Source organism: Schistocerca cancellata, chromosome 1 (assembly GCF_023864275.1).
Source record: "Schistocerca cancellata isolate TAMUIC-IGC-003103 chromosome 1, iqSchCanc2.1, whole genome shotgun sequence".
Taxonomy (NCBI): Eukaryota; Metazoa; Arthropoda; class Insecta; order Orthoptera; family Acrididae; genus Schistocerca; species Schistocerca cancellata.
This window is the reverse complement of record NC_064626.1, coordinates 1,170,499,288-1,170,527,165: the sequence shown is the minus strand read 5'-3', so window position 1 is coordinate 1,170,527,165 and position 27,878 is coordinate 1,170,499,288. Positions and strand designations below refer to the sequence as shown.

General features: G+C 39.4%; 1 protein-coding gene and 1 long non-coding RNA gene across 3 annotated transcripts in view; one reads left to right on the top strand and one right to left on the bottom strand.

Annotated features, from left to right (window-relative positions):
• Positions 1 to 14,531, top strand: part of LOC126093962 (uncharacterized) — a 127,643-nt gene extending 113,112 nt beyond the window's left edge. Inside the window, exon 7 of the mRNA XM_049908760.1 lies at positions 13,737 to 14,531. Coding sequence (XP_049764717.1) covers positions 13,737 to 13,859 — 123 coding nt within the window. The 3' untranslated portion in view covers positions 13,860 to 14,531. The remainder of the gene's footprint in view (positions 1 to 13,736) is intronic.
• Positions 5,103 to 22,203, bottom strand: LOC126093978 (uncharacterized). 2 transcript variants are annotated; one of them, XR_007521832.1, is made up of 4 exons: positions 22,118 to 22,203; positions 20,592 to 20,790; positions 13,690 to 13,803; positions 5,103 to 5,503 (listed from the first exon to the last, which is right to left on the bottom strand). It is a non-coding gene; the product is annotated as an uncharacterized LOC126093978 (long non-coding RNA). The 2 variants fall into 2 exon arrangements; XR_007521833.1 differs by having other exon boundaries at positions 22,080 to 22,177.
• Between the last annotated feature and the right edge of the window lie 5,675 nt (positions 22,204 to 27,878).

Here is a 27,878-nt window from a genome sequence, read left to right as displayed (position 1 = left end):
GTTGGGTGGCTTGTGCTGGGCCTAATCATTTCTTTCAGGTTTCAAGAGTAATTAAAGAAATCCTATGGTGACATTAAAGAAACATAGAATTGCTGCATAAATAAATGCATAGTAGAATGTTTAGAATGACAGAAGTAGTTAGACAGGAAACTTTTAAAAGAAGTAACGAAATCGTGTGACTGATGAGAGGAATGTTCTAAGGCACCATAAACTGTGGTAAACTTGAACATTAAAGTTAAGTGTAGTGTACAGTGAAATTTGTGTAAGACTAAAACAAGTAGCAAAAACAAATATAAACAAGTGAATGCTATGGGTGTGTGAAGTAGTGAGAAATTTGGTGAGCAAAATGTTTTCGGAATCGCAGAGACAACCCACCTGCCAAGTACAGCATTCAAAACGGGCTGACACAGAAATTCTATCACTCTTTCGCACAGTTCTGCAAAGAACGATTATGTTATGGCATTTGTTCCCAAATGGATCACCACCACAAAGACCACCAGAAGGATATCATTTATTTGTGTGTGTGTGTGTGTGTGTGTGTGTTTGTGTTATTCTGCAAAAAAGGAGCATTGTAAAATAAGAAATACATCTACATCTACATTTATACTCCGCAAGCCACCCAACGGTGTGTGGCGGATGGCACTTTACGTGCCACTGTCATTACCTCCCTTTCCTGTTCCAGTCGCGTATGGTTCGCAGGAAGAACGACTGCCGTAAAGCCTCTGTTGGCGCTCGAATCTCTCTAATTTTACATTCATGATCTCCTCGGGAAGTATAAGTAGGGGGAAGCAATATATTTGATACCTCATCTAGAAATGCAGCCTCTCTAAACCTGGACAGCAAGCTACACCGCGATGCGGAACGCCTTTCTTGCAGAGTCTGCCACTTGAGTTTGCTAAACATCTCCGTAACGCTATCACGCTTACCAAATAACCCTGTGACGAAACGCACCGCTCTTCTTTGGATCCTCCCATCTCCTCCGTCAACCCGACCTGGTACGGATCCCACACTGATGAGCAATACTCAAGTATAGGTCGAACAAGTGTTTTGTAAGGCACCTCCTTTGTTGATGGACTACATTTTCTAAGGACTCTCCCAATGAATTTCAACCTGGTACCCACCTTACCAACAATTAATTTCATATGATCATTCCACTTCAAATTGTTCCGCACGATTGCTCCCAGATATTTTACAGAAGTAACTGCTACCAGTGTTTCTTCCGCTATCATATAATCATACACTAAAGGATCCTTCTTTCTATGTATTTGCAGTACATTACATTTGTCTATGTTAAGGGTCAGTTGCCACTCCCTGCACCAAGTGCCTATCTGCTGCAGATCTTCCTGCATTTCGCTGCAATTTTCTAATGCTGCAACTTCTCTGTATACTACAGCATCATCCGTGAAAAGCCACATGGAACTTCCGACACTATCTACTAGGTCATTTATATATATTGTGAAAAGCAATGGTCCCATAACACTTCCCTGTGGCACGCCAGAGGTTACCTTAACGTCTATAGACGTCTCTCCATTGAGAACAACATGCTGTGTTCTGTTTGCTAAAAACTCTTCAATCCAGCCACACAGCTGGTCTGACCATACTGTTGGTCTGATATTCCGTAGGCTCTTACTTTGTTTATCAGGCGACAGTGCGGAACTGTATCGAACGCCTTCCGGAAGTCAAGGAAAATAGCATCTACCTGGGAGCCTGTATCTAATATTTTCTGGGTCTCATGAACAAATAAAGCAAGTTGAGTCTCACACAATCGCTGTTTCCGGAATCCATGTTGATTCCTACAGAGTAGAGTCTGGGTTTCCAGAAACAATATGATACGCGAGCAAAAAACATGTTCTAAAATTCTACAACAGATCGACGTCAGAGATATAGGCCTATAGTTTTGCACTTCTGCTCGATGACCCTTCTTGAAGACCGGGACCACCTGTGCTCTTTTCCAATCATTTGGAGCCTTCCGTTCCTCTAGAGACTTGCGGTACGTGGCTGTTAGAAGGGGGACAAGCTCTTTCGCATACTCTGTGTAGAATTGAATGGGTATCCCGTCAGGTCCAGTGGACTTTCCTCTGTTGAGTGATTCCAGTTGCTTTTCTATTCCTTGGACACTTATTTTGATGTCAGCCATTTTTTCATTTGTGCGAGGATTTAGAGAAGGAACTGCAGTGCGGTCTTCCTCTGTGAAACAGCTTTGGAAAAAGGTGTTTAGTACTTCTTAGTATTTCAGCTTTACGCGTGTCATCCTCTGTTTCAATGCCATCATCATCCCAGAGTGTCTGGATATGCTGTTTCGAGCCACTTACTGATTTAACATAAGACCAGAACTTCCTAGGATTTTCTGCCAAGTCAGTACATAGAATTTTACTTTCGAATTCACTGAATGCTTCACGCATAGCCTTCCTTACGCTAACTTTGACATCGTTTAGCTTCTGTTTGTCTGAGAGGTTTTGGCTGCTTTGAAACTTGCAGTGAAGCTCTCTTTGCTTTCTTAGTAGTTTCCTAACTTTGTTGTTGAACCATGGTGGGTTTTTCCCATCCCTCACAGTTTTACTCGGTATGTATCTGTCTAAAACGCATTTTACGATTGCCTTGAACTTTTTCCATTACACTCAACATTGTCAGTGTTGGAACAGAAATTTTCGTTTTGATATGTTAGGTAGTCTGAAATCTGCCTTCTATTACTCTTGCTAAACATATAAATCTTCCTCCCTTTTTTTATATTCCTATTTACTTACATATCCAGGGATGCTGCAACAGCCTTATGATCACTGATTCCCTGTTCTGCACTTACAGAGTCGAAAAGTTCGGATCTGTTTGTTATCAGTAGGTCCAAGATGTTATCTCCACGAGTCGGTTCTCTTTTTAATTGCTCGATTTAATTTTTGGATAGTGCACTCAGTATAATGTCACTTGATACCTTATCCCTACCACCCGTCCTAAACGTCTGAGTGTCCCAGTCTATATCTGGTAAATTGAAATCTCCACCTAAGACTATAACATGCTGAGAAAATTTATGTGAAATGTATTCCAGATTTTCTTCCAGTTGTTCTGGCACTAAAGCTGCTGAGTCGGGAGGTCGGTAAAAGGAGCCAATTATTAACCTAGCTCGGTTGTTGAGTGTAACCTCCACCCATAATAATTCACAGGAACTATCCACTTCTACTTCACTACAGGATAAACTACCACTAACAGCGACAAACACGCCACCACCGGTTGCATGCAATCTATCCTTTCTAAACACCGTCTGTGCCTTTGTAAAAATTTCGGCAGAATTTATCTCTGGCTTAAGCCAGCTTTCCGTACCTATAATGGTTTCAGCTTCGGTGCTTTCTATCAGCGCTTGAAGTTCCGGTACTTTACCGATGCAGCTTCGACAGTTTACAATTATAATACTGATTGCTGCTTGGTCCCCGCATGTCCTGACTTTGCCCCGCACCCTTTGAGGCTGTTGCCCTTTCTGTACTTGCTCGAGGCCATCTAACCTAAAAAACCGCCCAGTCCACGCCACACAACCCCTGCTACCCGTGTAGCCGCCTGCTGTGTGTAGCATGGATTGGCCCAGGTTTATGAGAAAAGACTGTTAACAATGAAGTCGAGTAAACAGTTAACTTCAGAAACACTAACCTTAGAATGATTTTAAAGTTTGTATGGGCACTTAGCAAACACTGCATATGAGGGACAATCTGCAAAGACATTACTTATTTATTTATTGTATGGCAATACGTATACATAGATTACAAAACTACTACAGGTCAACATTTAAGCATAGCTCTCCAGCATAAAATAACACAGCTAACAACAGTTGTAGATGGATATCTAGGTCAGTTATGTATTGTATAACGTCACTTGTCACTGTGAGGAAATCTTCAAAAGGACCCTTGTAGGCATATGTGCGACCTGTCAATACAACATGAGCAACTGTCTGTCATTCCACACTACAGTCACAGGATTGTGATGAAGATTCGCTCCACTTGTAGAGAGTGTCTGCATATCGTTCATGGTCCATTTGGAGGCGGTTCGAGATAGTTCAATGTGCTCGAGACTGGACAAATCCAAGGGTTTTTTTCTGGATGCAAGGCAGCTTCAGGCATTATGAGGAACAGTTTTGATGCCAGCAGTGTTTTCATTCATAGATGGGACTGAATTCAGTTTCCATGAGAGTCCTGGCTGCGATGAGAGGAGGATGTCTTGATCTTAGTCTTTTTCACTCCGCAGGGAATACGTCGTCCATTATTGGAATGTTGGTGTTATTACCAACTTCTGGTATTCACGCAGTAGCATGCTCTTGCATCTGATATCAGTAGCTGGAATGTGGCTCAAGACAGGTAGCCAGTATGTGGGAGCAGATCTTTTCACATCCTTGACATACCATAAGCCACATGTACTCTGGGTGGTGCTAATTGAACAGTCACTTCCAGGCAAATAACTAAAGCCAAGAAGCGGAGGCAGCCACATAATCTCAAAGATCTCCTGGCTAAAATGAATTTGTCGCAAGACATGCAAAGGCATTAAGATTATTACATTGATGACATCAGTATATATATTGTAAATACAAACAACATACATTTTTTGTGTAAAAAATGAATTGTATTTATTGTACTATCTGTTTATATTTACCTAGTTTTTTCCTCTTCTATTGATGTTCTTGATGTAAGAGGCCAAATATTTAAGAAAGAGGCCAAATATTTATTTGTGACAAAGTATCAAACAGTTGCATGGTATACCGCGAATAGACTAGCATACAGCGAGTTACTGTGCATGTCAGAGACTGTTCAAATATGAATATTGCGCGATGTTGGCTGTGACATAGTCTGCTCGCACTGAGATGACAGTAATATGCCAAGAATCGTGGTGTGAGAATTTAAATTTGATTACTGTATATAAATGCAAAAGAGAACTGGTATATGTGTGCTTTCGAAGAATGTTGTAAACAAACCTTAGAATTAAATAGTTTGACTGTAGTTTGACACTCAGCCTCACTATGTAGGGGACAGTATAATAGACCATTTAAGGGAAAAGAAAAATTCTGTAAGGAATAAAAATGCTGAGTAATGGCAAAGAATTAGTTTATATACATGTGATAGGTGTAAGAGATAATATCTCAGATAATTTTATTTCTAAAACAAAGAACAAAAACTTAACAATCATTATTCTTCTGTTCTGTGTGTTAGAGTTTTGAGAGGAACGTCTCAGCTTAATCTACCAGACACTACACAATTATTTAGTTGATAAAGTATATCATTAAAAGTGTTGGTGTTTTATTTAAAATGACAGTATACAAAATCTAATTTACTCTGTTATAAACAATTTGTATTTGCATAGTGATATTTCGCAGCAATCAGCATGAAGATAATTGATGAAGCATAATGGCTGTTAACTACCATTTTATTAGCAGTCTCGTATCGTGTGTCCTTTCAGACCAGCAACCTGCATCTTTTAAATATCGATATCGAAGTCTGATGTTTCCTTCTATTTCAGAGACTGCAATTCAAACCTGTAATAAGAATATTTATGTCATTTTATGAATAAGACAAGCTTTAAGCTCCAACTGCTGAAGTGCTGCATACAAAACAAATAATTCCTTATCCAGTTGTTGTAACCAGAGAGGTTTAGCCATGCATACTGCAGCTCATAGATGCTACATTTGTTCTACTATCGATAGAGAGGCAGCAACAGTGACCTCACAACCCCTGAACTCTTAAATTTTGAATGTTGGATTCCTCATCATATGAAAAATCTATGGGAAGTAACTCAAAACAAACCGAGTTGCTGAAGAAAGATTAGTCAGTGATTAAGATGGAGTCCCACCCATAACTAAATTTAATCAGTGGAGAGGCATATAATGTTAGCAAATACTTACAATTATGAAAATAACATGTAAGTAGATAACACATATAAATATAAAACTCGTCAGAGGAACACTAATGTAGAGGGTCACAATTAAATAATCAAGACAGTAAACACTTGTAAAGACAGTAATCAGTGTACAAAGGCAACTCCCATATAAACACAATTAACTAGCATGAAAGCATTGTCTAAGCTCTAAGGATTTAAAAGTTCCTATAGGTTGAGTGGCTTATTGATCATATGCAAGGTTTTGTCAGAATCAGAGCAGTCATGTGACATAAAAATTGAGCTGTGAATATTTACCAAAAATGTTTTTATATAAGATTAATTATGTGAAATAAAGAGATCAAGAAACCAATGAAACATTATAAGCAATATACAAATTTTAGCAGAACAAGATAAATTGAGATGTCATCAAACAAAATTATGAAATCATCAGATTATATAGTAGTTATATAAAATTGCCAACCAGGAAAAAGAACTATAAAATTGGTAGCATTAAGTTCACAATATATTAGAATGTGATTTAGAAATACCTTCAACAATCATAAATTCCCTTTGTATATCAATGCACTTCCCTGATGCACTATGTAATTCACTATGCTCAACTTTTAAACCCTTCACTATGGATACTCATAGCTTGATAACATTATAGTAAAGTGGATGTGGTGTATTAGGGGTCAGGGGATGTGTCGTGAACAGCACAATGTGTTGTGGAGGGGACTCAGACTCCATCGAAGGGTTGGACATAGCATGTTGTTCAGATGAGGTGCTGTCTTACAGGCATTTGTACTGGCAGAGGATGAATGGGAAGCAACACACCAGCGTACCAACTCAGACAGACACATTTTGGCAACATTAGTTGCATGACAACAAAAACACTCACAAGCTGTGTGTGTGTGCAAAGTTATTATTCTTAACACTTGTTAAATGAAGGAAAGTCCAGTTGGATGTTTCTCATGTTAAAACAGTATTTATATGCACAACACTTTGTGTAGGAACTCATTGGAGTTACCCAACTCAGTCTGTGCTCTCACTGGAATTGCCTGAACCAGTCTGTTTATATGGATATAAAAATATAATGCACCACAGTCATATAAGAAGTTCTTGAATGTATGAAACAGAGCTATTACTTATTGTCACACTATCATAATGATAAGGTTTAATGTTCTCTATATGAATCAGTTTCAAACACTTTCTACACTCACAGATTTCAGTTGCACTGTTTCTCTCATCTGAAATGGACTGATGTAATAATGATGAAATTTTCAGATTTCTCTCTTTTTTTCCCTGACAACTTGGTATGTGGCTTGCCAGGATCAAATCATCAACTGCATACATAATAGGTCTCACTAATTGTGTGCTTCTTTCAGTTGCCTTTTGTACCATACCATAACAGTTCTTTCTATGTATGGTCCAGGCTTCATCAAGCTATGTTACTTGGCAGTAGCACATCATGTGAAAGTTACTTTCACCATTAAGTTTTGCACAATAGTGTAGAAATATCTGGATACAACTTTTCGAATTTCTAAATGGATCTTACAACTGAAGTTAAATAAACCATGTATTTACATCAGTGTTAAAAATTACATCAGGATTTTTTATTGCTGAAGGTACTGACTTTTTGACACACCCTTCAAAATAATATTTTTCTGTAGTTTTAGATATGTCATTATGCTAGCAAAGCCTTATCACTTTATAGTTGTAAGATGAAGGAAAGAGTCTAGAAGTTAAGGCCTGAGTTGTGGTTAAGGTAAAAATCACTGAATTGTGGTTAAGGTAAAAATAATGTACGGAAAGATCTGGTTGAGAATAACAAATTTTTAGGAATAGAGAGACAATTCACCAAAAGGCAGCAGTGCTGCGTCGTCGACAGAGACATAAACAAAAGGTACAGAGATTTGCTTTGCTAGCTTTCAGAATGAAATTCCTTTCTGAGACTGTAGGAGAAACACACACACACACACACACACACACACACAAAAGCACACACACTCCTGTCTTCCTACATTGTTCTAATTCGACTGCCAGCTCTTTCTTGATCCACGGTGAGTTCAAATTCAAATGGCTCTGAGCACTATGGGACTTAACTTCTGAGGTCATCAGTCCCCTAGAACTTAGAACTACTTAAACTTAACTAACATAAGGGCATCACACACATCCATGCCCGAGGCAGAATTTGAACCTGCGACCGTAGCGGTCGTGCGGTTCCAGACTGTAGTGTCACAGTGATTGTGATGGGGTGAGGTGGTGGTGCAGGGTATGGTGGGGTGAGGGTTGGAGAGAGGATGCAGGCAGAGAGGGGATTGGGGAAAGTGTCTAGCAGCTTTTGTGAGACTTGGGAGCCACCTTGAGCTAGCTAGGGGTGCAGGTAGAGTGGGCAGGTGGCAGACGGCTGAGCACGTGATTTCACAGACTAGGGTGTGAGATGGCAGCACACAACTAGCTGACAAGTATTGGGCAATGGTATTGGGAAAGGGTTGATGTATGCACACACACACACACACACACACACACACACACACACACACACACACCTTATCCTCACACGCATCCCAAAAACCAATCCCAAAGAAGTGCACCCCCCCCCCCCCTTGTCACCCAATACCATCCAGAACGGGAACAACTGAACCACGTCCTTTGTCAGTGCTTTGATTATCTAGCATCATGCTCTGAAATGAGGGATATGCAACCCAAGGTACTTCCATCCCCTCTCAAAGTGGTGTCCTGCTGCCTACCCAACCTCCACAACATCCTAGTCCATCCCTGTGCCCCTCCTACCCCCAGTCCCCTGTCACAGGGATCATACCCTCTTTGAAAACCCAGATGCAAGACCTGCCCTCTCCACCCACACAGCAGCTCCTACTCCAGTCCCGTCACAGGCTTACCCTATCCCATCCGAGGCTGGGCCACCTGAGAAAGCAGCCATGATATATACCAGCTCTGCTGCAACCACTGCACAGCATTTTACATTGGTATGACAACCAACCAGCTGTCAACCAGAATGAATGGCCACTGTCAAACTGTTAGCAAAAACAAGGTGGACAACCCAGTGGCACAACAGGCAGCAGAGCACAACATAAGAGATTTCAATGGCTGTTTCACAAGCCATGCCATCTGGATCCTCCCCATAACCACCAGCTTTTCTGAGTTGCTGCGCAAATGGGAGCTATCCTTATAGCACATCCTTTGTTCCCGTAACTTCCCTGGCCTAAACGTAAGGTAACTCGCTGTTCCCCCTCTCCCCATCGAATAGTGTGTGTGTGTGTGTGTGTGTGTGTGTGTGTGTGTGTGTGTGTTTTCTCATACAGCTTGAGAACAGAACTTCATTCTGAAAGCTAGCAAAGTAAAGCTCTGTACCTCTAGTTTGTGTATCTGTCGATGACACAGCATTTCCGCCTTTCAGTGAGTCATCTCTTTGTTCCTAAATAAAAAGGTAAAAATATATTTTTGATGACTTTGGTTTCACCATATTAATCCATGGTGATCACTGTTTAATACTTTCTTCAGTTAATAGGGAGCACATTAATTTCTGTATGTCAGGTATCCTAATAATTTGTGCAGAAATGAGCTATTGACAGTTATTGTTGGGAGTCATTACATGAGAAGTCATAAATAACTTCATAGAATTAGACCTGTTTAATTTTGGTAGCTTCTGTAAATTTTCATTTGAATATTTCTCTCTGTTTACAAAAGGCTTTCAAAAATCTTGTGCATTTATTTATTTGTTTTTTTCCTCGCCAGTGCCTCTGTATTTGTTGTACTGTTGCAGTCCTACAGAACCTTCACATTATTTATGTACTGTACTTACTTTTATGGGTGCCCTGGTAATAAATCAGCAGTTTAACTCTGTGTATCTTCCTGATCAATAATATTCACTTTACCAAACTCTCTATTGTGAATGGAATGTCCTCAGCATATAAGAACACTAGTGTGGGAAGACATGACAGGCACCAAACAGCACTATCCTCTAATGGAACTAGATTTTTCCTTGAAGTGTGTGTGTGTGTGTGTGTGTGTGTGTGTGTGTGTGTGTGTGTGTGTGTGTGAAGGACATGTTACCAGTCACAACTGTCAGACATTTTGCTCCTAATAAGGATAAGAATGAAGATGTATAAAACTCAAATATTTGATGTGGCTGGAAGCTGAGAGGATTTTGATTCAAGCATGTCAACATAAAATACTGAAAGAACACAATGTGATTATTATTTCCCCAACTCCTCATTCTTAAGACATACTATTTTGTGGCTCAGTGATGTGCTACATTAACTCCAAATGCAAAGCCAAGTTTAAGGTAAGTTTTGTTTTACAAAAACTGTACTATGGCATTACCATTTTTCCAAACTTGCCTTTGTTGTGAATCTCTCACGTGTTAGACACTCCTGTATGATTGGAGAAGAGTATAGGGTGCTCTTATTCTTGAACAGTGTTCAGTAGATCAGCAAAGTCAACAGACTAAATGAAAAATTAGTACAGAGCCTGTCAGATCTGAGTGTAGTTCACAGCACATGCACAAAGTGTAATGAAAGCCGAAACAAATTAGAGGGACTGTCTGCATGCAGAAACTGAGTTGTCATGGTATCAGTTTATATAAAGAGTGTAATGAGCACATTGAGAATGAACAGTGCTGCCTGGTGGTGCTTGATCTTCTGGTGAAAAGTAAAACTGCAATCAGTCATAAGATTGGTAAGAACACCACAATGTTCTACTGTACATGGCCGTGTAGGAGGAGACATACTCAAGGTTCCCTCTGACATTGAACTGACTTACTTAAGACAGTAATAAGGGGTGTACACTTTAACATGGACTATCAACCATAGTGTAATTTGGCATTGTCATGCCAGCAAATCATTACCAGAGGTTTAAAACATGATAAGTTACAGAAAAAAATCCTAATACCAACTGAGTATTGTAACAGTGTGACTTACCCACTGAGATACACTTTACAGGAACCATTCAGTGATAGGCTCTGCCAGTAAGACGCAATGGCAACATCATCTCTCCAGATGTATGCCCTCTGGATTCTACATGTACACTACATATATGCTTCACAAATCACTGTAAATTAGTGTTTGGAGGTACTCCATACCAATGTTTGCAATTTTGTGGGTTACTTTATTTGCATGTTATATATTGAAGATATACAAAGAATGGGAGCACATATGGTCACAAGTTTGTTTGACCTCATGAGAAAGTGTCTCAGAAATGTTGAATAATCTTAACTGATAGAAACCTGAAGATAAATGTCAATCTCATGAAGGCCAACTTAGGAAGTTTCAAGATCCAGTACCAACTTAATAATCTTGTAATTTACTGCATCTCCTATGTATTGCTCCCATAGGGACTGTGAAGGTAAGATTAAACTTATTGTAGCATACAGAGAGGCATTTAAGTGGTCATTCTTCCTGCATTCCATATTCAAGATGAATTGGAAAAACCGTAATAAATGGTACAATGGGAAGTACACTCCGCCATGCCCTTCACTGTGGGTTGCAGAGTATGGACATAGTTGTTTATGTAGATGTCCAAGCTCAGTTCTTCAGTAACAGCATCATCCCAACAACATTATAAGCTGCGAAGCTCCCAGACATCCTTAGGAGAACCCGTGCTCTCCTGCCCCATTCATATCACAGTGTCGTTAAAATGAAATGATTGTATGGTACTATTGGCCAGGGTTGTCTGGCCTTTGACACTGCTTTGGCAACTTGTGCATCAATGAAAATAATATGATTAGGATGACACAGACACCGAGTACTTGAATGAAGAAAGCCTCCGACATGACAGGTAATCACATCCAGGACATCATGATCTATGGGTAGTGACGCTAATCACTAGACCACTAGCTGCAAAATGTCATCAAAGGTGTCACTATTAAATAGCAGTGTAATGTAGGATGCTGCTTAGAGGGCACATCCTACAGGGATTGAACAAAAATCTGGAAACACTTTGCGAATTGCATGCTTGAACATAAATGCACATGCTAGCCAAGTTGCAGGTTCCCCTGTCGTATTTGACCATGAACGACACCAGTGCAATGTCCTCAATATGTTGCAAGTGTCAGTCATGGTCAGAACTGTCCTGGGTAGTTACAAGTGCATTGTTGTGGAGCTATGTAAATTCGAATGTGGACAGATTGTTGGTGCTCGTATGGTGGGTGCTTCCATAACCGAGACAGACAAAATATTTAGTTATTCAGAAGGCACCATATTGAAGATTTATACCTTATGCAGGGAATGCAGGAAGACATTGTTTGCTATGTCACAATGCGGGCAAAAGTGTGTGCTGAGTGATTGTAACAGGAGGTCATTTAAGGAGATTGTGACAAAAAATAAGAGGACGACAGCTGAAAAAGTCACTGCAGAACTGATTGTAGCACTCACAAGCCGTGTCAGAACCAAAACAACATGAAGCGGGCTCTATAAGCAAGGAATTGTAGGGCAAACTGAAATTCCAAAACAACTCATCAGTGATGAAAACGTCCATAACTGGAAAATGTGGTGCCAAAGCCATAAAACCAGGAGTAAGGTTCAATGGAAGAATGTCATTTTGCCTGATGAATCTTGTTTCACAGTTTCCAACTTCTGGCAGAGTTTACATACCAAGAATGAAACATGGGGAAGTCCAGTGATGATTTTGGTAGCCATATTGTGTTATTCTGTGGGTCCCTTGGCTACTCTGCATGGCTACAGTGTCACCAAGGATTATGTGACCATTTTGATGATCCAATGTTACAGTGTTTTTTCCCAGTGGTGATGCTATGTTTCAGGCTGACTGGGCCCTTGTTCACACAGCTCTTGCATTCTCCGTGGCTGGTTTGTGATCACAAGGATAAATTGTTGCATCTTGCTTGACCACTACAGTCACCAGATCTCAATATTATTTATCCTGGGTAGTCTATTTTGAAGATTGCTGTTCATCTCCATCATCATTACCTGAACTTGCCACTATTTTGGAGGAACACTGGTGTAAGAGCCCCTTGAAAACTGTACAAGACCTGTATTTATCCATTCCAAGACAACTGGAAGCTGTTTTGAATTCCAACAGGTTTCTTGCATTGTATTAGGCGTGGTGTGTTTGGTATCACCTCAAGAAAATAGAAAACAAACCCAACTGTGTAAAACATGCCATTGAGCATGTAAGGAAGACCTGAGAAATGTGAACATCATCCAAATAAAATTTCAAGAGATCAATTAGTACTGAATGTTCTCTGCATAGAATGGATGAAGATCCTGTTACATCATTGAAAAATTTCAATGGTTTCCTCTACCGAATCTGAAGTCTCAGCATATCTCACCCTTTTGAACCTCATTCCATCAAAAAGTCAAAGATTGTAGCAAAAGACTATTGAAAGCTTTATACTGAAATTAAGAAAAACTAAACATAAAACGCCTTAATCAGGGTCATCCATATTATGTTCATTGTTTTGTAGAATGTGATTGACTTCACAAATGAATAGGGTGGTGATCAGTTGTTAATTTCTGCTTAGCAGTTACTAGTCTGTGGCATTAGATCAGTAAGGATGCGGAAAATTAAGTACACTGCAAGTTCAAATTGATTATGCAAAGAACTCACTAGTACTGTAAGAAGGAGATGAATTAAGAAACAAGATGATACAAGTAATCAGAGATAGTGGTCTGATTACTAAAAGGTCCAGGACTTATGGCCCTCAACTCTCCAATTTAAAGTTCTGTTACCAGCTTTTACAGTACATTCTTTGACCAAGGAATGACATTTAAATTAAATGTACAATTCTTATTTATGCTTTATTGTTTGGTGAAATGTTCCTTAGAAACTGTTGACTATTTGTTTATTGTCAGCTTACTAAATACTTACAGATTTTTTTCAGTATTAATGCTATGTTATTTTTGTTGTTCCCCCAGCGATTGCGTGTGGTTGCCCTTCTGGCAGGTGCAACTCTACAAGGAGCATGTCGACAAGTACACAGGTCTGGAACAGAGAAAGTCATCATCACACCAAACACCAAATATTATTTAATACGCTGATCACAATGTCAAGTGGAATAAGGTACATTATCAAAGTATGGTGTGTCATATCATAACAGGCAGTATGAACAATGTTAAAGAAATAATGGTAGGGTTATTATTATGAGACTGTAATTCTTATTGTTGCTTCGGCCCAGTTGGAGAAAAAGAAAAAAAGAAATGATAAAGAAAAGCAATGTATTTTATAACTTGCCTATGTGACTGCAAATAATAGTATTGTGTATGTATAGCAATTACGGCCAGGTGTAAACTGGAAGATTCTGGAAATATCTTTTTGTCCCAGATAAATAGCATGCTACTGTGTAATTATAATGATGAAAAAGAGAGATTTTTTTCGTTATTATTATTTGTTTTGTGTGTGTGTGTGTGTGTGTGAGGGGGGCTCACTTGTGCATATTCAGTGGTATACACTGTGGTCATTTTGTGTTTGCACAGAGATACTTTGATTCCAGTCCTGACAAAAATCTTCAAGTATGTGAAAAGAGTCAAAGATATATTCTGACCACATGCAGCTGTTGCAAAATGGTTTTAAATGTTGACACTCTGTCATTAAGAATAGTCTGCTTATGTGTATATCTAAGTTTGAAATACTTTTAAAATTATATTACATTACGAATTGAGACTAATGATACACAAAATTGTAGCCCTCAATTGTGGCAGTGTCTCCTAATAAATTTGACAGTGATTTTTTGCCAATGGATCAGTAATGAACTCAGAGCACATATGTTCCCTGGCTGATTGTAACTAGTGCTTTGTAAATTATAAAGTGTATTAAAACAGAAAAGTAAGGAATATAAACCAAGTGTTCATTTGTCCTAATTTTCCTGTGCCTTTTTGTTGCCAGATCTAAATAACTTTAGTTCACATTTGAGTAAAACAAAGGAACCATCTTAAACTGTGTGATAGATTCATCATTACATATTGGAAATTTGCTCAATATCAAAACACATAACACTGAAGCAGCACATTAATTGAACAACAATGCAATTTAAACAAAGGAGATAATGTTCCAGCAAACTGAAAATTTGATTCGGACTACAGCATGTGTCCAGATAGTAAGTCATTATAGGTACCTGAAAATGAAGCATCTATTTTTGATGAAATTAGCATTATTTTGTGGAAAAATTAGCATCTATTTAGTGTAAAATTAGCATCTACTTCTGGCCTAATAAGCATTTTTGATTAAACAAGCATCTTTTTTTGTAAATGTAACAATGAAAATAATCAGTTTTTGACAATTTAATGTAATTGCATGGACAAAACATCTACTCACCAACCGGTAGCAGGAGAAAGCACAGATTAAAAAAGGTATTACATATGCAAGCCAGTGATTCCTCCTTCCGGCAGAAGGGTCAAAGGGGAAGGAAGAGGGGTAAAGGAAAAGGACTGGAGAGGTTGAGGAAAAGGGGTAGAGTTCGGAAAAGTCACCCAGAACCCTGGGTCAGGTGAGACATACCGGACAGGATAAGAAGGAAATGTGACTTTTCCAAACTCCACCAGTTTTCCTAAACTTCTACAGTCCTATTCCTTCACTGCTCTTCCTTCCCCTTCAACCCTTCTGCTGGAAGAATGAGCCTCTGGCTCTGAAAGCTTGCCTAATTAATATCTTTCTTTATAAGTGTGTTTTCTAGCCGCCACTTGCTGAGTAGGTTTTTTATCTATGCAAATACATTTTTTGTAAATGTATAGACATATAAATTTAGAAGTTTGCCATGATATGTGCCTGAATATGAAATTGATCACAGAAAAAGAAAAAAAATATAGTTATCTTTTACATTTATACTAGTAACAAAACTTTAGAACCATTGTGTCTGTCTGTCTTCGAACAGGGTAATCTCCAGAATTACTTGACAAATTTTAATAGGGTTTTTACAGGCAACTTGAGAGTAGCTTGGAGCAGTGTGTAGGGCTCATTTCATCAAAATTTGAACACAAAAAAAGTATAATGATTTAAAATTGTATCTAAAACTGTCATTTCTAGGTCTTTGTCTATCTGAAGATGCTAATCTCCATTTGACAAACGTTTATGGGGTTTTCACAGGTAACTTCAGCATAGCTTGAGGCAACATATAGGCTTTATTTCATCAATATTGGGTCATGGAAAAAAGATATCATAGTTTTAAGTGTTATGAATGCCAAAGTGTGTTTGTTTCCTTTTCACAGCTAAACCACGAAACCAATTTTAATGAAATTTGGTATGGACATAGCTTAAAAACTGAGGATGAACATAGGCTGCTTTGGAAAGTAAAAATCACTGAGGATGAACATAGGCTGCTTTGGAAAGTAAAAGTAGACCAGTTTATGCTTGAATGTGTGAAGTAGGGGCTGGAACACGCATTTTTTTTACATCAGTGAACACAAACCATGTTACAAAATTATTAAATTTGTTGCATAATGTATACACTGTATACTGTATAACTACTTCAATAGCATGGTGCATAAATGTGAGCCCGCATGCACAACTTTACAGCAACGCTGTATGCATCCCATACTGGCATGCGTTGGAGTAGTTGGGAGGGGGCACAGGTATGTCTGTGGTCATGTTATGCTTACTTGTACACCAAACATGCAGACACGGGAGAGCAGCTGACTTTATTGCATCTACAAGAACTTACTTTCTTAGACTTTCTCAGCAATTTTGTGACATCTCGTTGAATTGGGTGTACTGCTAGTGGTCTGCATTTTTCTAACACAATATTTCAATGTTTTATCTCGGCGTCTTCATCAGGTGTTTCCTGTGAAAGGACAGTGTCTGGCGTTCCCTACGCCATCTGTTCCCACTGTGACCGTGTCAGTTGGTCCATAGATGTTCCGTCTTCCATCCGCGCTCGCTTCCACTGTTTTCCCCAGTGGCGGCCATTTCATGGCGTACCCTACTAGGTCCGCACCCGCCAGGCATGTTCCTAGCATTGTTGACAGGTTGCGTTTGCTGTTGGTGACCGTTCTGACTTTCTCCACTGCGACCGTGTCTGTTGATCGCCAGGTGTTCCGTCTTCGGTCTGTGCCCACTTCTGCTGTTTTCCTTGGTGGCGGCCATTTCGTGGCATTCCCTACTAGGTCCGCACCCGACAGGCGCATTCCTCATACTGTCAACAGGCTGCATTTGCTGTTGGTGACAGTTCCTACTTTCTCCAGTGCCCCTGTCATTCTCCTGGTCTTGTGTTTTCTTCCGTTGTTTTTGTAATAGCTCCAGAGCCGGGTTCCATGCCGTGCTGAGTTGATATCCAGCTTCCCAGTTTATCAAGTTCTCTGTCATCTTGATTTCGATCAATTCAGTGATGACGCTGTCCAAAAATTAGGGGGTCTGAGATAAGATCCTGGTTTTATCAGAATTCATGGTGTGCTCAAGTTCCAAGCAATGTTATGCTATTGCCGATTTAGTGGCTTATCATAGTAGGGAATGCCATGAAATGGCCGCCACTGGGGAAAACAGTGGAAGCAGGCACGGACGGAAGACGGAATACGTGGCGACCAACTGACACGGTCGCGCTGGAGAAATTCGGAATGGTTACCAACAGCAAACACAGCTTGTCAACAATGCTAGTAGCGCACCTGGCGGGTGCAGACCTAGTAGGGTACACCATGAAATGGCCGCCACACTGGAAAACAGCGGAGGTGGTCGGACGTTAGACGGAACATCTGATGACCAACCGACACGGTTGCAGTGGGAGCAGATGGCATAGGGAACGCCAGAGACCATCCAGACATAAATACGGGACACAGTCAGCCTGTTGTTCAGTCACAGGGAGCACCTGATGAAGACACTATGGTACATTGTTGAAATATTGTGTTAGAAAAACGCACACCACCGGCAGTACACCCAATTCAATGAGATGTCAATAACTTACTTACTTACCATCACTCATCATAATAAAACTACTGATATGCAAGTATAGTTGCAGGTAACAGCTAGTAGACATAAAATAATAATAAAAGTGAGTAAACAGTAATTCTCTACAATTAGGGCTTTTTTGGTGGCAAACTTGCTTCTGCAAAAACTTCAGCAGCTTCTTCCGAATGGTCTGCTTGCTTTGGATCTATCTAAGCTTCCAGCAAATGATTGTGTCTGTTGAGCAGCAATGCCATTTTATCATTGGTGAACAGAGTGCTTCTCTGATTTAAGGTATTTCTCGAAATTCTTTTTCTGTTTCCACCCATATCAATTAGTACAAAATTTGTACAAGACTAATTTAGAATTGTAGCATGTAAGCCCTGACTAGAATACTGATGAGCCCTTTTGTGGGCTGTGTGACTCATAATTGAGAATGCTAGAGATAGAACTGACAGGGTATTAAGAGGGGAAGTAAAACCAAACATGGAATATTGTTGATGTGGTCGCTGTAGTTTGGACAATACAATGTAACAGGTGGCTGTAAGTGTAAAGAAACAAGAACTTCGAACTTTTGATAGTTGAGGAGAATTTGGGGAGGGAGGTGGGGGGGGGGGCAAGGCCTGGCCTCTCTTTCACATGTCAGCCAACCTTCGTCCGTGTTATGTGTTCCTGCAAAAGCAGAATCGACACATGGATCACAGTCCCTTCTGGTGTCATGAGAGTCATACACACACCTCAAGAAGGACCAGGATTAGTTTCCTCACTCACTTCAAAATAAGAAAAGAAAATAACAAGCTATGCACAACACAGAGGAAAGTGGAGTGCACCAAGAATTTGGTAATGACTATTCTGTGATTGCTTTCTTACGCTGACAACGTAAACAACAGGCAGACATGCACATTTCTTTGTTCTGAGACGTTAAGTTCCACTGCCGAGTTCTACATTGCCATTTGTGGTGAGTATCTATATAAAGACCATTCAACTGCCCATTGTTAACGTAAGACCAGAGTGCATTTTATGAGCACACTGATAGGTCGTTGCCCTTGTGTGTACACATCGTGCACTTTAACTTGGCCCCTGAGCAGAGGATCCTCACAGCTGAAGCTCGCAATCAGTTTGTAGTGTATTGGGAAAAGCCCTGTTCTCTTGTCCTAGGGAAACCAGCTTACAACTTGTAATGAAAGTGTAGTGGGTTAATGCGTCAAAAGAGACATGAAACTTAGGTTTACTTACATGTTTGAGTAATTGAGTCATTAGAAGGATCAACTACATGTGCACAAATCAGCTATATTCACAATGACTACTTATTGCTATGGTGCACAACACTGTTAACACAGATAAGGTTAGCGATGAGCATAAACATTCCGGAGCATTACAAAGTCAAGACTTTCACCAATTACAGAGGGCCAAGTTAAATTGTGCAACTTGTAGGTGTGCTCTGTATTCTGCAAATCTGTTCTCTCACACATTGTTTTTTCAAATTGGGCATCACCAGATGTTGGGCTATACCAGTAACCAAAAATTAGCTACGTTTTCAATATTTATATGCAGAAAATTAAAGATATCTGAAACAAAATCGTTCATCAGGATATAGTTTGCTAGAAATAACATTTATTACATAAATTCACATTTTGAGGAAGAACTCACATTTACCACAAATGCAGTTTTTCAGATTTGTAGTCTTGGGTGCAATGAAAGGAAAGGATCCAGGTCCAAACACCAGCACGACACAGGTTTAATTTCTTAGTAGATAGTATTACAGCCTACCTGTTGGCTGTGTGTGCACTTATCTATTCAACTTAGAGGGCAGGAACTGCTAAGCAGTGGCATGTGTGCTTGTTGACATTGCTTGACCAGCAGTGACTAGCCTTAATCATGACCAATCTAGGTGGTGTAATGGTTAGCACACTGGACTTGCATTCGGGAGGACGATGGTTCAAACCCGCTTCTGGCCATCCTGATTTAAGTTTTCTGTGATTTCCGTAAATCGTTTCAGGTGAATGCCGGGATGGTTCTTCCCTAATACAAAGAGACCAATGACCTCGCTGTTTGGTCCCCTCCCCCAAATTAACCAACCAACCAACCAACCTTAACCATGCTGTGTTTGAGTGTTAAGATGGAAACACTGCATGACTCAGTGCAAATATTTTTGTAGCTATCAAAATGATACACAGTAAATAAGTAAAGCATATATGCATGTAACTGAGAATGATAACCGAAGGACACAGCAATGATCTTCATGTTGTAATCCACCCCTTCCTCCTTTGTTGTCACAACTGTCTTTGTGGTTAACTCTTTTAATAAGTTTCGAGAGGAGTAGGACTTACAATAAACTTTTTACTAATCTTATTTTCTCGTAGTTGGCTCTAGGTCTTCATGTCTAGGGGTCTAATTCTTGGATCTGAAAATTTCACATTTTAGGTTCCCATGTTCCAATTGATGTAAATAATTTTGATGAATGCCTGTGCAGACTTTTTATGTTTATTTGTTTGGCATTTTACTATATCACACTGTATTTTGAATTTTCACATTAAAAAAGCCAAAATTACATTGTTCTTCCAAAATACAAAAACACATCCAATCACATCAGAGGCAGGCCCACAACTACCTCACTCTGCGGCAATAACAATACTGCCAAGAGTTTACAATCTTTCTGGACAAATGAATTTCTAGTAGTTTATATTATTTTATAAATTAATCCAGAAATAAACATAAGAAACAGTACCAAATTTTGAAATTAATGATAGAAATTTTAAGTGTGTCAAATATTTCATAATTTCAAATGTTTCTTTTAAAAAAATCATAATAATTTTAACTGCACATACAGAGCTAGGTTTTTAGCTTGAAATTGTATAAAATTAAATGAAATTTTTCAGATAAACAGTTGAGATAATACTGACCTGCCAAAATTTGAAAATTAGCTCTGGTATCAACTGCTTACGTTGAGGAAAAGTAATAGTAGAGGAGGCTGTCCATTTACAGTATCCCTCTCACAAAATTTGGAAACAATGTGTTTAGAATGTTTTATGACCTACTATACGGCTTGCCAAATGGTGTACAAAATGATGCCAAAGATAGAATTCAGATGTATAGAAGTAACTGAAACATAACATATTACAGAAAACATAAGAAAAATATCTACTATACAAGCCATATTTTATACATACATCAGAACATGGCATTCAGATTTTAAGATCTGTGGAACATTCTGTCACAAGACAAATGATACAACGTCAAAACTACAACATTGCAACACTAAGCTGTAGAAATAAGTGCAGAGGTAATGTAAATTACTAGAATTAGAATTGAAAGTTTACATCTAAAAAGTCACACATTCAAAGTCTTCAAAAGAGGAGAAGAAGAAAAAAAAAAAAAAAAATCAGAGCCTAAGTGTACGCCGAGTGAACCAACTCGAAAAACTCACGACAATGGGTACAGACGAGAAGAATATGCTCAGTCATGAGTAGGAATATAACACAGAATCAATCAGCCACCTAAACCAGAGTATGCAAGGATATGTTGACTCATGAAAGGTCAAAGTAATGAAAAAATATTGGGGCCTAAGCTTACGATGTGGGAACCAACCCATGAATCCAAACCACACTAGGTACACACCATCAAAAAATGTTTCGACATAAACAAAATGAACGAAGTTCATAGTCATATCAATAAGTTCAATTGTATGTGTAGAGTAATTGTAGGAGGCATATAGCCTCAACCAATAGTTGCGCACTCTTCTTGAGTACATACACACAGTCGCGATGACGAGGGCTACCCAAAACAGAGTTAAGCATGAGTTTGACCACAACTCAAGTTCCAGTGAGATACAATATTGCAGTACCCAGTACAAACACAGGTAATCAGAGTCATAATAGCTTTGAATGATGACGTAATCGAGTAGCTTGAGGACCAAAATCAGTGTGTGAAATCAGAAATGTATAGAACTTGTTATACTGTCCATACTCATAAGTGTCTTCAACACTATTACGGGGTGTATACGCTCCGGGACAACCGTGAAAAACCCGGGAATTTTTCGTTGTTTTAGTTCTCAGTTAAATTTTTGTGGTTTTGACTGGTAAGAATTGATACTCTAAAGCGGAATTTTACTTTATCCCGTCACCAAAATAATGCTGCAACAATAAAAAGTAAACGAGGAAAAATAAATAAATAAAACTTAAGTTGCAAAGGAAATGCGCCATTTTCAGCAACAAAACACAGCGCGCACACAAGCGCCTGCCAACAGCAAATGTGTCGAATGCTTTAGGTCGAAGACTGTAACAATTCGTAACAACAAACTACTTCCGAAGGGCATGACGTCGCAACGGTTAACATTAGGTGCGTTTGAGACGTTGCCAGCGGGGTTATGCGCAGTTGAGTATGAGTAGTACCTTCTCACGCTTCTGGCTACATGAAGTGCGGCTGTTACCTGTATCCAAGGTAACGCGAGCTGTATCAGCAGTAGAACCAAGCAGCCAGATGCTATCCGGAAACATTTTTCTGGCGAGCCCAAGCTGCCAGATTCGCGCATGCGCAGAGCAATTTGAGTTGTGGTGGGATGAGGGATAGTCTCCACGTGAACCTTGTTTACGTTCAGTTTACTGTTTCCTCTTGGTTTACAGCTCTCAAAAACAAAACGGATCTCTTTGTGAATTAAAATATTAACATAATTATGGAAGACTAAAATATGTTACTAGTCTCAGTTTTTTGATTTTATTTTATTTCCAGGTTTTTGGCACTCTGGTATTAATTGCCTTGCAGAACAATGAAGTTATTTTTGTCGATTTGCTAAAGAAATTGTCTTTAATTAATCTTTTCCGCAGAGGCTGCCAGTTTATTTGAACCACTATTGGCTAGTGTCAACTGTTTGCGAAATTTCAAGTGCACGTGTTATGTTTTGCGACGTATGGCATTATGCCATAGAACTAAACATGAGATATAATTGCTTAGGCTTCCGCTGTCAGAATCAGTCGACATAAAGGTTTTCTGGGTGTGGAGCTGTGTCATAATGTATAAAACTACTGCTGCTGGAGGAAAGCCAACGTTTCGGCCACGGTTGCAGCGGCTTTCTTCTGGGTCTACCAGTAATCGTTGGTTTTCCTCCAGCAGCAGTAATTTTATACATTAAGACGCGGTACCACACCCGGAAAACTTTTATGTCGCCTAAACGTGAGATAATATAGTACTGGTACTTCAAGAAAATTTGCATTCCGCAAACCACACTGAAAAGTTTAATGTCAGCTTGGGGCCTACTTTTTTTGTGAATCTGGACATACGAATGTGCTCTTTAAGGCGAATTACGGATTTTAGTATAGTTTACGAAATTCTGATGCTCTTGGAGTATCCTCTGATCACCTGTTTCGTTTATGACGTAATGTAAGATCTCTTAATGCCATTACGTACTAACATACAGGCTATTATACGTCATCGTGGCTTCGCAGGCACAGTAACGCCGTTTTCTGGCGCTCTGTGACAACTGCTGAAACGAATTCTAAAACGTCGCGGGAAAATATTGCAATTGGTCATTTGAAAAGCGTTACTTGCAAAGTACATTTAATTTTACACAATATGACTTACGTTCGTGTGCGAACGTGCTTTGAATTTCTTAAATAACAGAGAGTTTGATTTTCATTTAAAGCTTAAACTTTCAGAGCCAGCCACTTAGAAGAATTTCGGGCCCAAAAGACCAGACATTTACGTCATTACTTAAATTTTTAATGGCACATTTGTGTGATATATATCTTAGTGTAAAACTCCAGCAAAACAGAAAAATATTGTATGCGAAACTTTAGCTTGCCTTGTAGCTACTGCATGTGCATTAATTTAAACCATTAACTTTTCCTATTTGTAGTAGCTAGCCTAAATTGTAATGGATGTACAGTAAGCTAAGTATATTCATATGTTTGTAATAATTCAGCAATTGAATAAATATTTCAAACTAATTATGTCTCGAAATAGCAGATTGACGAAATCTCAAGTTCTTATTGTAATTCATACAAATTAGCATTTTGTGATTACTAAGCAGAATTTCTTCAACTTAATGTATCCCAATTATTCTTGATTTTCTATTTTTACATATGAGCATGAGACCAGTTATTTTTATTACTTAAATATCACACACAACTATTAGTTTGTGGATTAATTAGAGGTATCACTTCTTATCATTAAGTAAAAGTAAATGAATTAAGTATTTCATACAGGCTACTTTTTAGTTACTAGAACAAAAATTATTTTTATCAGAAAATTCACACATTACTATCGAATGCATAAGATGATCACTTCACTTCTTAGTTTATTCTACTCTTTTTACCTTTTATTGCTTGAAGTGAAGGTCAGTAGTCTTGTAGCGTGCTAAAAAGCGTTTAATTTGTGTTTTTGTAATGTCAAGGGAATTTCTAACTAACTTCTCGCCTCGTGAGAGGTTCAGAATGATTTAATTTATTCTCGTGACTTATGCATTGGAATCGTAAGAAAAAATGTAGTAAAAAGAACATCTATAACATTTATAAATGAGGAATTTGTGATTCCTACTACGAAATGAAAGTAGAAATGTTAAACAATTATTATTTACCAAAATCAGTTTTTTGTACTGAAATCTAACATTTTGTGAATAATTCTCACAGTTTTGAACATAACAAAGAATTGTGCCGTATTTCGGCGAAATATTTGGAAATTACAGTAATCTTAACTCAGCTCTGGAGCAAAAGAATAAAGTATTCATAATAAGATCCTATCAGTAGTCGCAATTGACGACAATAATCGCAATTGACGACAACAATGGAGTGATTAAATAAATTCCTGACAGGAATACAGGTTTAGTTCATTTGAACAAACTCGAAGCAAATAGGACCCTGTTAGTGTAAGATATTGTCGGAAAGGCGCGCGCAAGGTTAGGCGCGCGGTTAAAGAAGAAGAAGAAGAAGAAGAAGAGCAAGGAAATGAGGGGCGCGCGTTCTTATACAGAACAGAACACAGATAATAATGATACGCCGCTCACATTATTCTGGGTGTACATATTCGCTGACTTCCAGCGCAGTTCACTGACTTAGAGCTTAAATAATATCGTTAAATCTTAATACTTCGATAGAAAAAGAAAATAGTATGTTATTACTTCGCAGGCAAGACACAATAATGTATTGTCATCAAACACCTGGTACTCACCTTGGTTGACAATGTTCTGCAAATAGTTACAACTTCTCCCACAGTTTAAAATATAGAAGTTAGTTTTCACATAAGTATTACTTTTAGGTTCCAAACTAAATAACTATTTAGCATGCCATCCAAAGCAAGCCTCAACTTTCACTATCCAATCCATACTGAGAATTATATTTTCTTCCAGACTGTGGATCATGAAGCATAAATGTTCAAAGGTTTTGTCTTCTATATTAAAAGTTAAAAGTACCTGAGGTTTTACCAGTTTGCTTTGCTTACCTGTAGCTCCTCTTATCTTTACAGCTACAATGGGCGTACAAAATACTTACTATACTTGATCCTGTCTCTAAATTGTCCAGATGTACCACAAGTTGGGCTAAATGAATCAAACAGTTACCTTCCCACTGATCAGTCTTAATTTTAATGTAAGGACACCCAAAATCTGAACCATCCTCTCTGTTGTCAGACACGCCATGTAAAAGATCACTTTCATTTTCATCAAACGCCACATCCACACTGTCTTTACAGGGTTTTATCAACTTCATTGGTATCACAGCATTACTTTGGGTACTCATGTTGTATAAGGTAAAGATTGAACACAATGAATGGATTCCATGGCACAACTAACATCACTTGTTAAAGAAGGAAAACAAAATACATTACTGTCAAAATTACACTTCCTGCTTAGATCATATTTCACTTCATTCCACCAATCTGGATACAAATCCTGACTAACAATAGCTAACGTATTCCAGGATGCACATTTATATATGTTATCATCAATCTGATCCCAAACAAACTTCAAAAAATTATCACCTTCATTCTCTAGGCTCACAGATAACTAACCTTTACTGTTTGGATCATTACTCTGCATGCCATTAATGTAAAACTGTTTTGACTGGACTGGTATTCCATGACTCTCACTTATAACATCACATCCATCACTTACCTGTATTGTCAGCATCATTCACAAATAATAATATTTGTGGAGTTTAAAAATGATGAAACTTAACCATTTTTAAACTCCACAAATACCTGATACTCATTATCATCATATCCCTCCAAAATTGCTTCATCAACATCACTAACAATACAAGTCCCATCTCCATCAAAGTCACTTACCTCACCTACATTCATTTGCAGTAAGTCACCAGTCTCAGGCTTACCACCCTCAGTTACTTCACAGCTCTCATTCACATCTACATCAAAAATATCACCTAGTTTAGATCCAATACAGTCATTACCAACATTGTTCTCTGACCAAGAGAAGAAATCATTAGAACATACTGTTGTGACTTTGTGACTCGCCGATCGTTCAAAGTGCCGCCGCGCAATTACGCGCGTGCTCTACGTGCGGCGCTGTCTGCCAGCCATGCAGCAGCTGCACCACCTAAGCGGCCAGCCGAGCAGCGGCCGCTAGACTCTTAAGAGACAGTGCTTATTCGAATGCGAACGAGTACACATGTCAACTGACTCTGTGACTTATATGTGTTGTTGTGTCGTTCCTAAATATATGTGTTAAACTTGAAAGTTCTAACAATTGGCGACGAGGTAGTGGATTTTTCCTTTTCACCGTTGACTCACGGGGTTCCATGGCTACTGCCGAGCAACTCTTGCAAAATCTCTTGAACAGCAAACGCTTCTAACAGCGGCGATTCGCGATTTCGTCGCGGCATCAAATGCGGGGCGTTTCTCGTCGTTGGCTATACCTCCTTTTCCTCCTTACGACGAGACGGCGGAAGACTGGTCTGATTCTGAAAAAACGTCTTCGACAGCACTTCTTGGCATTTCATGTCACGGACGAACAACCATGTAAGTCTCTGTTTCTTTCCTGGATTTCACCTCAAATGTATCGGTTGTTGTCGCAATTGGCTCCTTTGAAGGATCCTGCGTCTTTGTCCTTTGCTGAAATGTGCTCACTTCTGTCTGTCTATTTTCAAAAGCAAACGTATGTGGTAGCCTCTCGTGTTGCCTTTTATCGTTGTCAAAAACAGCCACATCAATCCTATCGCGCTTGGGCTGCTGAACTTCACGGCCTCAGTCGAAAGTGTCAGTTTGTTACTGACGTTCACAAAGAATCCTATGCCGATTCCATGGTACGGGATGCTATTATCCGGTCGGCGCCCGACAAAGAAGTTCGACAACGTGCCCTTCAGTTGGCGAATCCGACTCTCGATGAAGTTCTCTCCATTGCGCATTCTTTTGAAATTTCTCGCGCCGCTGGGGCGCAAGTAGAGGCGTGGGGTGATGTCGGGGAAATACAACCTCTGTGCGCTGTTGACGACGCGTGCGGCGCGTTCCCGCCGGCCGACGTGGCCGCAGTGCGCTCCCACGCGCAGCCTCGGCCTAGCCGTAAACAACCCACTAAGAAACTGCAGCAAAATCCCCGGCAACTTCCTTCATGTCCGCGGTGTTTTACGAAACATTCACGCGAGGATTGTCCCCAACGTTGGGCTGTGTGTCACAATTGCAAAAAGAAAGGTCATGTGTCTTCCGTTTGTAAATCCGACCACATACATGATGTACATGAACATGACGCTGATTCTGATTCTGTGTTGTCTGTCAATTGCACTTCTTCCCTTTCCGGGAAGTTATTCCTCACTGTCCAAATCCTTGGTCGAGATGTTCGCATATAAGTGGATACCGGTTCTGCTGCCACTATAATTGATTCTCAGACGTATCTTCAGCTGGGTTCTCCACTCCTGTCCCCTGTCACTCGGCAATTACGGACGTACAATAAACAGAAGATTTCTCTCTTGGGACAGTTTAATACTGAGGTATCTTACAAATCCGTCGTTCGCACTGTTCCCATATTTGTGGTCGACCAGAGCAACGCAGAAAATCTTTTTGGTTTCGATGCCTTTCGCGTTTTTGGGTTCTCCATAGATGATTCTGTCAATATTGTCTCTGACGCTATTCATTATGCTCAACTGGATTCCTTGTCGACGACATTTTCGTCCCTTTTTTCTCCTGGGTTAGGCCGTGCAAACGACTTTGAAGCTCATATCACGCTCAAACCCAATGCTCGGCCTAAGTTT